General features: G+C 44.0%; 1 protein-coding gene across 1 annotated transcript in view; it reads left to right on the forward strand.

Moving 5' to 3' along the window:
• The window catches only part of LOC121040049 (extensin-like), a 7,772-nt gene extending 1,247 nt beyond the window's left edge, over positions 1 to 6,525 (forward strand). Inside the window, exon 2 of the mRNA XM_040490422.1 lies at positions 6,451 to 6,525. Coding sequence (XP_040346356.1) covers positions 6,451 to 6,525 — 75 coding nt within the window. The remainder of the gene's footprint in view (positions 1 to 6,450) is intronic.
• The last annotated feature ends 6,619 nt before the right edge of the window (positions 6,526 to 13,144 follow it).

Consider the following 13,144-nt stretch of genomic DNA (forward strand, 5'->3'; position numbering starts at 1 on the left):
ACTCCGCCGCCTGCGCCCCGCGCGCTCGCCCCGCACCGCGCCGCGCCCCCGCCCGCCGCGCGCCCCGCTTCCTGCTCGGCCACCCCAGGGGAGGAGCCTCCAGACCCTCTGTGACTCCGGGCGGCCGCAGCCCCTCCCCAAGGCCGGGGACTGCTTGGCCAGAAACCCAGAGAAGCGGCCCCCCGGCGCGCGGGTGGGGACCCCCGGCTCCGGTGGACCCGGGGATCCCTCCTTTCCCCTGAGCGGGGAGGGGGGTGGGGTGGGTCTCTGCGCTGAGCACTGCAGTGGGGTCGTGTCTTGCCCAGTTGGCCTGGGCTGGAAGGCCCAAAGCGAGGAGGCCTCTAGACTTGGCTGTTTTCTGTTAGCTGGGATGGCTGAGTTGTGGGGCAGTGGGGCACGGGGAGTGGGGTGCAGAGTTGGGTGGCTTTGGGCAAAGGGCTGCTTTTATCGTGGGTGGGGACGTGATTGCTTAGGAGGAGATGTTTTGATGTCCAGAAAAGGAGGCACGGTTTCTGTCTAGGGATGGACACAGTTTCTGTCTAGAGTTTAAAAAAAAAAAAAAGCCAGAGCTCAGAGTAGGGGGCCCACTTTGGGGAAAAGAATAAGGAGCCATAAATTGGAAGCCAGGATTTGTCAGGAAGAGACCTTTCTGGCCGTTTACTATGGCCTACCACAGGCCCAACCTTCCCTGCCCTGCAAAGGAGCTCCGGAGGGAAAGGAGCAGCTACTAAGGGGGCCCGAGTGACTGAGGCTTCAGAAGGAGGCTCTGTGGTCGCCAGACAGGTCTATACGCCACAGGATGTCTCAAGGACGGCCCACCCAGAGGACTCAGGCCAGGCTGTCACTGGAGAATTTGTCCATTGCCCTGAGACTGCTCTTAGGAGGAGGGGGTCTGTGAAAGGGTCCCTCACCCCCAGCACAGTGCTCCACCCCAACTGCTCACCTTCCAGAAGCCCTCCATTTCTGTGCCTCTGCCCCTTAGCAGGACAGCCGGATGGTTCTCAAACTTGAGTGTGTACCAGCATCCCATGGGGGGCTGGGGCTGATAGACTACGGGCCACCGGGGTCTCACCTGCCACAATTCCTGATTCAGTAGATCTGGGGCCGTTCTCAGCCCAGCTTCCTGTGAGAATCACCTGGGGAGTATTTTGAAAAACTACTGGTCTCTATACACAACCAAAACCAATCAAGTCAGATTCCCTAGGGACAGGGCGTGAGCCCTCTCAAAAGGAGCACACGCTAAGAGTTCCTCCGCTTGGTTTCTTATTTTTGCAGTCGTTTCTAAAGACTATTTGTTTGTGAATCTCTCACTTCTGTCTACTAACTACGGGCTTCTAAAGGGCAGGCATTGTATTTTACTCAAGTGGGTACCAGCTCTCAACCCCTAAGTGCCTGTCAGAGCACCTGAGTCCATTCCAAAGCGTTTGCTTCCTGGCTGGTATGGATAGTTCAGAGAGGTGAGACATGGCCCACCAGGTCTCTGAGAAGGATGGGAAAACGTGAGGTGAGGGCAAGCTAAGAGGGCACAAAAGCAGGAGAAGGAATGGGGAGGAGAGCTGTTTATCAGCCCCTGATTTTCTACAGCTAATTTTCCACCTTAGGGATTATTATAATCCCTAGTTGGCTTCTCTTGTCACTCAGGAGAGTTCACTCCATGTCCCCGTGTGATCCAGCAATCTGTGGACTGGGAGAATGTAAACTTATTTTATTATACTTCTCAGGGAGGAAAAAAATCACTCACACACAATTGAGAACATCACATCGCTTTATTTTAAAAAGTATAAGCCAAAGCCAAACATGAGTATATTCGAAGCCGGTAGCTTTCATGATTTTTATTGTATTTTTTTTTCACAGTAAATCTTTGGAGAATCCTAGTATGTATGAGAGAAAAGGTGTACATGCTTTCATCAGGCAGTTTGATTGTTCCGAAGAAATGCTTCCCTGTTTCAAGTACACATGAAACATGGACGGCCCTAGGGTTTCTCAGGCCAAATGAAGACCTCTGAAGTTTTTCTGGTGTTTTAGATTCTCCACACCACTACTCCCAGCTCTCCATATGAATGAGTAATTCAGAGCTGACTCTGCTCTTCCTCAAGGCACAGGGAATAACTTTTACTTTTATGTGTTTCCAGGTTCTGTCCTTGACGTTCTAAGGGAAAACTGCTGTTACTTGGACTGCTATCACAAATACCATAGACTGGGTGACTTAAGTGATGGACATTTATTTCTCATCATTCTGGTGGGTGGGAAGCCCAAGATCAAGGTGCCAGCAGATGTGGTTCTTGGTGAGAACGCTCTGCCGAGCATGGACCCCATATAGCCTTTTCTCAGTAGACACATGTGGGGAGAGAGAGAGGAGGGAAACTCTCTGGTGTCTCTTTTCATGAGGACACTAATGAGCGAGCTCCACCCTCATGACTTCATCTCAAGCAAATTACTTCCCAAAGCCCCCACCTCCTAATACCACCACACTGGGGGTTAGGGCCTCGATGTTAATTTTGGGGAAGTCCAAAACAACTGCTATTTGTTTTCCATGCTTCCTGCCCACTATCAAAAAGTAGCCAAGAAGTGTGGCATTTAGTGTCATATGATCCACACTCTTCTTTCTATGCTTTTCTTGCAAAACAAACAGGAGTTAAGACTAGATGGGTTATGAGTAAGATTTCTGTAATTTCTTTGGGACCCCTTTTGAGCAGGTAACGAGGCCCAGAATCATTAATTTCTGCTGGCCAAGAAAGTGTTAGTCTCTCTCAGCTTTGATGAGAAGAGCTGAGATCTCAACAGAGATGGGAGTTAGTCAGCATAATGTGTTGGAGGGTGCTGAGGCTGGATGGAGGAGGGTCAGCCCAACTAAACCCTATGGATAAAAAGTGGAGGAGGGCTGGGTTTCCAGAAGAAAATAAAAACCCTCATTCCAAAAGAAGGGATGTATTAGTCAGCTTTTGCTGGGATAATACAGTGTAACAAAAAAACTCCAAACCTCAGTGAGTTGGGTCTGGTTAGCTGGGTTCTGGTCTGCTTCACCTATCTTTTCCTTTTGGGACTTAGGCTGAAGGAATATGTTCGACTTGAGATATATGGTTCCCTAGGAAGCCAGGAGGTCAAGAGAGATGAGTAGAGACACATGAGGTCTCTTAAAACCTCTGCTTAGGACTCTCACACCCTCACTTTCACTCACAATCCATTGGGGAAAGCAAGTCATATGGCCAAGTCTGAAGTCAGTGGGACTAGGGGAAGGACAAGGAGGGAAGGGAGAATTCTAAACAAGTAATACAATCTACCACAAGAAAAAAATGGATGCTGGATATACAAAAATAGCAAATCTGTCAGGTCCTTCATAATTTAACATTTCACAATGTATAACAGAATGGGATGTGATGAAAAGTAAAAAAAAAAAATACAGATGGATGAGGAAGCATAATTAGATAGGGCAAGAGATGAAAATGAGTTTTAGAATATATCAACTAAAATATTCTAGAATGTAGCAGAACAAATCATATATAAAACTTATGAATTGATGGTATTAAACATGAATTAATAAATTTTGGAAGAGACTCAAAAGTGGGTTGCCATCACTACTTTGAAGACTGCGTCTACAATGGAGGGATATTTAGGGGCTGGGAATGGAGAACCAAAGCCCGATGGAAAGGCAGCCTATTTGGGTGGAAAGTATACATTTGGAATCAGGAATTTTGGGATCCAGTCCCATACCTGACTTGTTCTAGCTATGGGACTTGACTAAGTCACTCACCGTCTTTGAGCCTGCGTGAGCATCCGTTTTTACTGATTTTTACAGTGAATGCCAATTTTACATTAAAACAACATGTGTTATAGACTAGGATTCAAAGACATTCATGAACTTCATTTGAAAGAGTACTTAGAAGAATTTTATAGACTTGTAGGCAGACCCCTGTGGGAGTCTGCTTTCCTCCTTTTGTGTTGTTAGAGGTCTTTCAATGGGGACATTTGAGAAGCATTGATTCAGACCATCTTTTTTGCCCTCGGACTGGCCACCCATTGGCAAGAGTTTGGCAAATGACAGCCAACAGGGCCTGCTGCCTGTTTCTGTATGCCTTTCAAGTGAAGAAGAATTGACTTCTTTTAAGAGTTTTTAATTGTGGTAAAAAAAAAAAAAAACAACATAAAATGTACCATTTTTTTTCCTCTTCTGAAATGGTACATGCCACTTCCACTAATATTTCATTGGTCAAAGAAAGTCATCTGGCCAAGCTTAACATCAACGATGTGGGAACTGTAATGCTCCTACAGGGAAAGCCTGGTAAGGAGGAGCTAGTAGGAAACAATGATGAATGTTTTCACATTAGTATAATCTATCCAAGAATTATTCAATGCTACAAGTTTTTATTCAGTCACTCTTGCATTCTCACACTTACTTAATTCTTCCTATACTCCTTCAAAACTCCAATACTTCCTATCCCATCCTACTCCCTGTTGATGACCTTGCAATCCCATTTCACTGGGAAAAAAAATCAAAACAATTAGAAGAGAAATCCCACATGATCTCCCTACCTGTCTACCTGCTTTTGTAGCCATATATGCTACCTTCCCTTGGATTCACTTTCCATGTTCCTACTTAGGGCTGACCCTTCATTTGTCTACTCCATCAGATTGCCTCCATCTACTCAAACTCATTGCCCCAGCTACTCTTTAATCGCTTCCACATTGTCAGTTTCTACTCTGTACTGGACTATTCCCAACAGCATGCCAGCATGTTGTAATTTTTCCAATCTTAAAAAAAAAATACACGACACCTTGACCACATTCCCTCTCATGATACGCCTCTATTTTTAGTTCTCTTCTTTGAAAGGGTGGTTTATGCATGCGGTCACTATGTTCTCCCTTCTAATTCTCTCCTGAACCCACTACTCTATCAATGCCTCAGTGACCTCAGTGTCGTTAAGCCAATAGTCAGTTTTCAGTCCTCATCTTCCTTGACCCATCAGCAACCTGGAAATTTCTCCGCATGTCATTTATAAATGTACACATACCTGGTTTTCATTCTCTCTGACCACTGCTTCTCAGTGTTTTTTGTGTTCTCCTTGCCATTTCCCTGATTCCTCCATGGCGGAGAACTTTAGGAAGCAATAATGGATTTTCTTTTCTCTGTCTCATACTCTCTCCCTTGGTAAGTTCATCCAGTCTTATGATTTTAAGCACATTCTACTCATTGTTCTCTCTCAAATTTATAACTTATGCTTGTACCCCTCCCATTAATTCCATACTTGTAAATCCCATGCGTATTTTACATCACCAAGTGGATCTCTGATAAGCATTTTTAATGTAATATGTCCTAAAATCATCTCAAACCTCCCCCAAACCGCTCCTCTTATAGACTTTCTCATCTTAGTAAGTGGCACTTCTATTCATCCGTGTATCCCAGCCAAAAACCTGGCGCCTATTCATGATTCTCCTCTTTCTTTCCTTTAGAATACCTGTCTGACCCACCCACAAATTCTGCTAGCTCTACCCTCAACATATACGATCACTTCTTTCAAGTACACAGTGCAATTCAGTGTGTTCCTGTTGTTATGCAACCAATTTCTAAAACTTTTTCATCTTGCAAAACTGAAGCCGTAGATCGATTGAACACAGCCTCCCACTCTCCCTTACCCCATCCCCTGGCAACCATCATTCTACTTTTCTATGAATTTGACTACTTTAGATATCTCATGTAAATGGAGTCATACAGTGTTTATTTCTTCATGACTGGCTGATTTCACATGGCACAATGTCCTCAATATTCAGGCATTTGTATCACGTGACAGGACTTCTTTCCTTTTCAAGGCTGAATAATATTCCATTGCATGTCGATACCACTTTTTTTGTAAAAAACCATGCATCTGTTGATTGATATTTGGTTGCTTCCACCACTTGGCTATCATGAATAATAAGAATTTACCTTTTTAAACTGTTGAAAACAAATCAAAGGAAGAATAATATGTTATAGCATGTAAAATTATATGAAATTCACATTTCAGTGTCTATAAACAGAGTTTTATTGGAACATAGCCACGCTCATTCACTTACATGTTGTTTAATGCTGCTTTTGCACTGCAATGGCATAGTTGAATATTTGTGACAGAGACTGTGTGGTCTATCAAGCTGAAAATATTTACTTTCTGACTCCTTACCAGAAGAGGTCGTCAACCCCTGGCATAGGGCATCTGAGACAAATGAGATTCTGCTGTTTTGGTTTTTGGTTTGGTTTTAACTGCATTTTCTTCCATGTTCCAGAGAAAGCCCTTCCTTGGCACACTGGGTAAAAATCTTAGTGCCTTTAACACACTTCACATCCAGGAACTTCATATTCAGAGGAAACCAAGTTGCTGTGCTTCATTTAATTCCTCTTATTTGGTCTTCTGACAAGGTGGAAAATACGGTCCCAGCATCTGAGACAGCCTTTCAGGCCCTTCTCTCATCTCTGACCAGATCTATGCCTTTGTTCCTGATGATTCCCAGCCCTGGTTACACATCAGAACCAACGTACCAGGGCCTCAGCCCTGAGAGTCTGAGGTTGAGCCTAGGAATCTGTGTTTCTCCACCCAGACAACCTCTTTCCTCATGAAACCTTTATAAATGTCTTCTTCATCCTTTGGAGTCAGCTCAGACCCCATTTCCTCTGAGAAGTCTTCCAAGATCCACCAGATGAAGTACAAGGCCATTTCTCCTGAACCCCCAGAGCATAGTGTTATGACTTAGCATTATTTATATGACTTGTTACTCTGCCCCCCCCCATTCCATCTCTGTATCACCAATGCCTGCCCCAAAATGCTAATTTGTTGCTGTGGAATCAATCAATTCATCAATAATACTTTTTTGGTTGGATTGTTCAGCGTATTGTTAATACAAGGAATGATATACCACAAAAGATTGTGAGTGATGTTGGACAGTACTGACTGAGATGTGAACAATCACCGGGAGGAAGACAACTGACGACTCTCACAGGGCATTAAAACTGATTCCCAGCCTCAGATCTTTTAATTTCAAGACTCATTGAAATTCATTAACACTGCAACCTCCATATCCACCCCAAGTTTACGTTGCATCAGTAGAGGGGAAGGGAGAATAAAATACAGTGTTAGGGTGTCACAACTCCACCAACTGTGAGTCACTGCTGTAATTTCCAGGATGAGTGAAGCGGAGACACTGTGCTGAGCTGCTGGTCAAAATCACTTCCTTCATTGTAGAGATGTGGCGTCCAGAAAGATGCAAATGGTCTTGGGCCTTTTCTCTTTCAGTGATGCCCAGAGTTCCAGTGTAAACAACTGCTTTGGATTTTAAATGTGTAGATCGAGAAAAAGAGGGTATTTCAATCTCTTGTTTTGATCCTACGGGTTGCATACGACTTTGTAGGAAACTGCAATCCTTCTTTTTCAGGCAGCATCAGACAGAGGAAGCCCAGGAGATACCTGGTGGGTGGGTAGGACGTCATGCTGTGCATTAATGGCAAAGATGGGTAAGCGGCTATTTAGGGGGTTTCAAAACTAACTCCTTAATGGTAGAAAAAGCTAAGGGACCGGAGGTTGATTATCACCTTTTAAAAATCCCTGAAATTCAAAAGAGAATAGTAATTTGAGAGCAGGAAAGGAAGGCCAGGGGCCACAACTAGGCTTGCCAGAGATAATAGTAGAGTAGGAGTCTTCAGAGCAAGTAAAACTCCAGGGCCAACCACAAATGATTCAATCCTTTCTCAAGGGTCTATTTGCATGGGTTGATAGGCTTTGTCTGGGGAGGCTGGAGCCAAGTGAGAGATTTGACACAAAATCAGAATAAATGAAGTTGTTTCACCTGGAATTTCAGGATATTCTGAAACCAAGTACTTCTTCCCCTTGGGGCCCAGCACACAGATGGGGAGAGGGCGTTTTCCCCACATTGGCTCTGAACCTCGTACTCCTTGCAATCAAGAGGAAGCCCCCAAACAAGGAAGTCAGATAACTCATGCCCCTAAGACACAGGGGGACACCTTTATTCCCTCATGTTTCTGTCTGGGAGAATCTCTAGTAGGAAAGAGAGAGAGAAGGTCTCTGACTGGCAAGTGTAGGAGAAGAAACTTCAATGTTTGGCCCAGCTCCTTCCTTCTTCCTCTTTGGATCCAGCTTGTCTGGAGAAGATACAGTCTCTGTTCTCCACACCGGGCGATGCTTCCAGTTTTCCAGCTTGGCCCAGCTAGGTAAGTTTAATCTGGGAATGAAACTACATCTAGCCAACTGTGCTCATCGACGGAAGGTTCATCATTCACTTTAGCTTTTGTAGTAAGACTATCATTTGGATCTCTATCCATCTGGCTCCTGTGCCTCTATCAGTTGGTTCTGAGATGGGACAGGAAAGAGAGGTGTTATTTATTGGGCTGGGGGTCTATCCAGCCAGCTCATGCTAGACACCGCTCTTGGAATTCCAAGCAATAACTCGAGAATACTGTGTTTGCAGGGGAGAGGGGCACAGTATTGAGTTCCCACAGGAGCAGGCAGAGGTTAGACAATGTCACAAATGAGGCATCCCTGGTCACAGGGCCTCACGTGTACCCACAAGTAGATGAGGCTATGAAGTAACCCAGAGATGGAAGAGAAGAAAAACACTATTCTGCAGGCTCCTGTCAGGAACCAGGCACCGTGGTTTGTAGGTAAGGGAAGCTGGGTGATGTTGTACTATTGAATTAGCTTTAAACTAACTTCTGTAGGGCTCTGTGAGCGCTCTAAGGACAGACGCTAGGGTGAAATGAAGGGGAGTAGCATCTTTTCCCTGGAAAATGTCAGTAAAAACTCTTACAAAGGGGGTGAGACTTGATAATATTATATTCAGCCTCCTTCATCTCCATAGCAATGTATATTTGTTGAATAAATACCATGGATACTCAAGGAGGAAAAATTATTATTAGAGAATGTATATAATGCCTCAGTCCAAAAAGTGCCATTGAGAAGATGAACTCAGTCGGCCCTAATAGCATGAATCCTGTTTTATATTTGATACAACCTGAGGAGTAGAGATATTAAGTGATTAATGAGTTCAAGGTCACATAGTAAATGACAGACTGCAATTAAAATCCAGATTTTCTGACCAAAATATAAATCCTTTCCACTAATCTTTGCTGTGTTACAACAGAGGACCACGGGACCTAAAGAAAAAAAGGCCAAGAAGGAGAGGTGGGGAAACCACTGGCAGGTCAGGTCCTACCACTAACAAGTCTTCCTGCATTTTTTAGTTTCAGTCTCTGTGCCTGGAAAACGGTGAGCCAAGGGCATTGGACCAGAAAGTGTCTAAGACTCTGACATGCTATGAAGATCCTGGATGGTTCTCCGTGTTAGCTCACCTATCTCAGTAATTCAAAGCAATTCTGACTTAGGAAGCCGGTGCCCAGAATCTGCTCAGTGGAAGGTGGGGCATTCAGTCTGTTACCTAGAGCAGCAGATTGAAAACTTTAACCAACCTATAGCAGGAAATTAAGTTTACGTCTAAACCCGATGCACATGTACATGGACTTGAAACAGGTTTCAGAAAATAGTTTTTCTTCTTAACTTCTTTTTTAACATTTACCCTATGATACCTTATGACATTTTCTATCCTATTTATTTGTTTAGAAGATGTTGGTTAAAGCCCGCCGATCTGATTTTATGACCCATGAATGGTATGAGACACACAGATTGGGAAGCTGAAAACTGAGAGGTGGGACAGAGCATGGGAAGACAGGATCGCAGAAGCCAGAGAGAGCAACAAAGAGAATTGGCTATCATGCCAAGGGAGAGTACATGGCTGTGTGCGTATGAGCCGGCGTCCTGCTAAACATCCCTTCATGCTCTCACATCGTCAACTATCACACCAAGCGCTTTCCCACCTCTGCCGAGAAGGTATCTTCCCCAAATGCAATATTTAAAGGGTACTTTTGAGCGTCCTAGCTTGGTTTATCCCTGGCTTGACTTATCAGCTGGTCAGTCAACAAGTTTCTTGAGGAGCACTTCACCTGTGTACACAGCAGGCTGCTATACTTACCATGGGGGGAATGTGATATTTTAAGGGGGTGGCACATGACATGGTCAGAGGGTTGCCGGGTAAAGGCTGATTTAGGTAGTGGTCTATGGATGGCATCACCTTTGATGGTGTGAGCCTCCACCAAACCACGCTGCTGCTTCCTGTTTATCTGTTTAGGACAGATTTCTTGGTTTAGAAAGTGGGCCTAAACTTCTGCACGTGGTCCTTTGGTCTTGGTCCTCACCACACAAGGCCTCATATTTAGCTCTGATATTATCACCAAATGATCTTATTTATGCAGTTACAGAGATAGCCTGACAGACTCCATACAAGGCATTCATTGCACATCTTTAAATTTCCATCCTGTTCTCCAAATACCCTGCTTAAAGTGCACTAATATTTTTGTGGGTCCATAATTTATATGCTGCTAGCACAGTAATAGTATATTGTGTTTTCTATGTAAAAAGCTACAGTTGGTTCAAGGCAAACAATGAAAATACACCACAAGTTTTATAACTGTCTTTTAGCATTTGTTCAGTTTGCAATATACTGAGAACCTCAAAAAATGGTCATGGTCTATGCCTTTCTCAACTATGAGAGGCCCACCCCCAAAATTTGGTGACACCATTTTCTTGGAACATTTGCAAGTGAATTCACTTATAAGAGAGAACATTCGTTTCTCAGAGTGGCTGATATGCTTACCTCTCCTGCCCAGAGGATCCTCCTAGATAACGAGAAAGCCAAGTTAACATTTGAGAATTTGTTGCTTGGTGATCGATAATTAAAGTACTATGAAACGAATATCTTATCATAGAGGGTACTCTCTGGAAACCAGAAAATGCTCATTCCCCAAATACATTGTCCCCAACTCTACATTCTGTTAGACAGTAAAGCCAAAGATGGCCTTTCTCTTTGTGCTCCATTCTTATTTCTAAGTGTATTTATTTATTTATTTATTTAAGAGAGAGAGAGAGAGAGAGAGAGAGAGAGAGAGAGAGAGAGAGAGGGAGACAGCACGTGTCAGTGCATGCATGGACACATAAGTGGGAAAGAGTCAGAGAGAGAGGGAGAGAGAGAGAACCCCAAGCAAGCTCTGGACTCACAGTGCAAACCATGAGATCATGACCTGAGCTGAAACCAACAGTTGGAGGCTCAACCAACTGAGCCACCCCGGTGCCCCATCTTTGTGCTCCATGTGCTTTCTTCAGACATTAAACTTCAGTCAAATAGCTGTTCCAGGAGACCATGAAGATATCTGTTTTCTTCCCATCACATGTAGATTTAATTTGTTTAGTTTAATTTTCCAAGAGAAAACTTACTGCCAAGCCTCAGGTTCAACCTCCCTATAGGTACCACACACTCCCAATATGACACGGTACAAAAAAAAATAGACACCATACCTGACCTTGAGGATTTGCCATGCTAAAATTGTAGGTTAAATCAAGAAATCTGTCCTAAACGGATAAACTGGAAGCAGCTTTGGTGGTTTGGTGGAGGGACCCATGGATTCAACAGCCTAGGCTTTCTTCCCAGCCCTGTCTTGTGATTTTGGGGAAGACAGCCTCCCATCTTGAAAATGGTGGGCCTGAAGTGGGGCTGGTTCAGGAAACCTCTCATGACTGGAACCCATTCATTCATTCATCAGATATATATTAGTGCTTCCCATGTACCAGGGTGTGCCACAACTAAATGGCAAGATGAGTAAGATATGATTCCTGCCTTCAAGGGACTTCCAATCTACAGCCTCTAGCTCTAAAATTTCACACTTCAAAATACAATGATAATCAGAGAAATTTATTTGCACAGGGGCAGGTTGACCAGCTTAGTAAGGCCATGTGCTACATGGGAAGGGCTCCTATGGGATCAAATTTGGTCAAATTTGAGAAAGTGCCTTTATCCCTTGCAGTCTCCATCTTCTCTTCTACAGAATGGGCATAATAAGATCTACTTTGGAGCATTGGGAGGATTAGAGCTAAGGTATAGAAGGTGACCCACACATGGTAAGCATTCCACACACCCCCTCTCCCAGTTTCACTCTTGAACTTCAATGTCCATTCTCCATCCAAGCAGTCAGAATGATATTTTGATTGATCTTAAAAATATAAATTGTGTCCAAAAAAAAAAAAATTAAAAAAAAAAAAAAAAAAAAAGGGGCGCCTGGGTGGCGCAGTCGGTTAAGCGTCCGACTTCAGCCAGGTCACGATCTCGCGGTCCGAGAGTTCGAGCCCCGCGTCGGGCTCTGGGCTGATGGCTCGGAGCCTGGAGCCTGTTTCCGATTCTGTGTCTCCCTCTCTCTCTGCCCCTCCCCCGTTCATGCTCTGTCTCTCTCTGTCCCAAAAATAAATAAACATTGAAAAAAAAATTAAAAAAAAATATATAAATTGTGTCATATCACTTAGAACACTCCCATGTGCCCACCCAGATGTGTAGGCTCCTGGCTCCACATATGGCAGCCTACAAAGATCCTGCATGATCTGGGAAGACAAGGTCACCACTTTCCCCTCATCACTCCCACCAGGAGACCACAAGCCTCCCCTCTGCTTTCTCAAAAAGATGAGTTTGCCTCAGGGCCTTTGCTCTTTTCATTTCCTGAAGAATTACTGGTCCTTCACCAATCAGATTTCAGATTTCTTTGACTCAAAGGTCAAAGAGGCCTTTTGTGGCCATACACCCCTCAGCCCAGTCACTTCTATCACATATTCCTGTTTAGTTTTTGTAACATCGGCCCCAAATTCTCTTATTTGCTTCCTTGTGTATTGTCTGCCCTACCTCCCTCAAAAACATAAATTCCCCAGAGGTAGATTCCTTGTTTTATTCACTATATCCCCAAAACAGAGGCAACGCCTGGCACTTAACAGGTGCTCAATAAGTATTTTTTGAATTTATGTTGCTGTTTTAATGATTATCATTATCATCGATGGCTACAATTTATTTGAGTAAAGATTTCTCAGATAATGTCTGAACCTTGAGCCAGAAGAAGAAACTAATTTTATGCCTGAAGCACAAAGCTGAGGAGGACTAGTGGGAAAGTCAGGAACTGGAAGGAAGGAGAGTGTGGGCCTAAAGGGGGCCTTTCAATGTAATAGAAAGAGTTCTGGATTTTAAGCTAAAACGTCTACATAGTAGGCCTAATTTAATCACAAGTAACCTCAACCCTCAA

This window comes from Herpailurus yagouaroundi, unplaced genomic scaffold, assembly GCF_014898765.1.
Source record: "Herpailurus yagouaroundi ecotype Mexico unplaced genomic scaffold, PumYag 182, whole genome shotgun sequence".
NCBI lineage: Eukaryota > Metazoa > Chordata > Mammalia > Carnivora > Felidae > Herpailurus > Herpailurus yagouaroundi.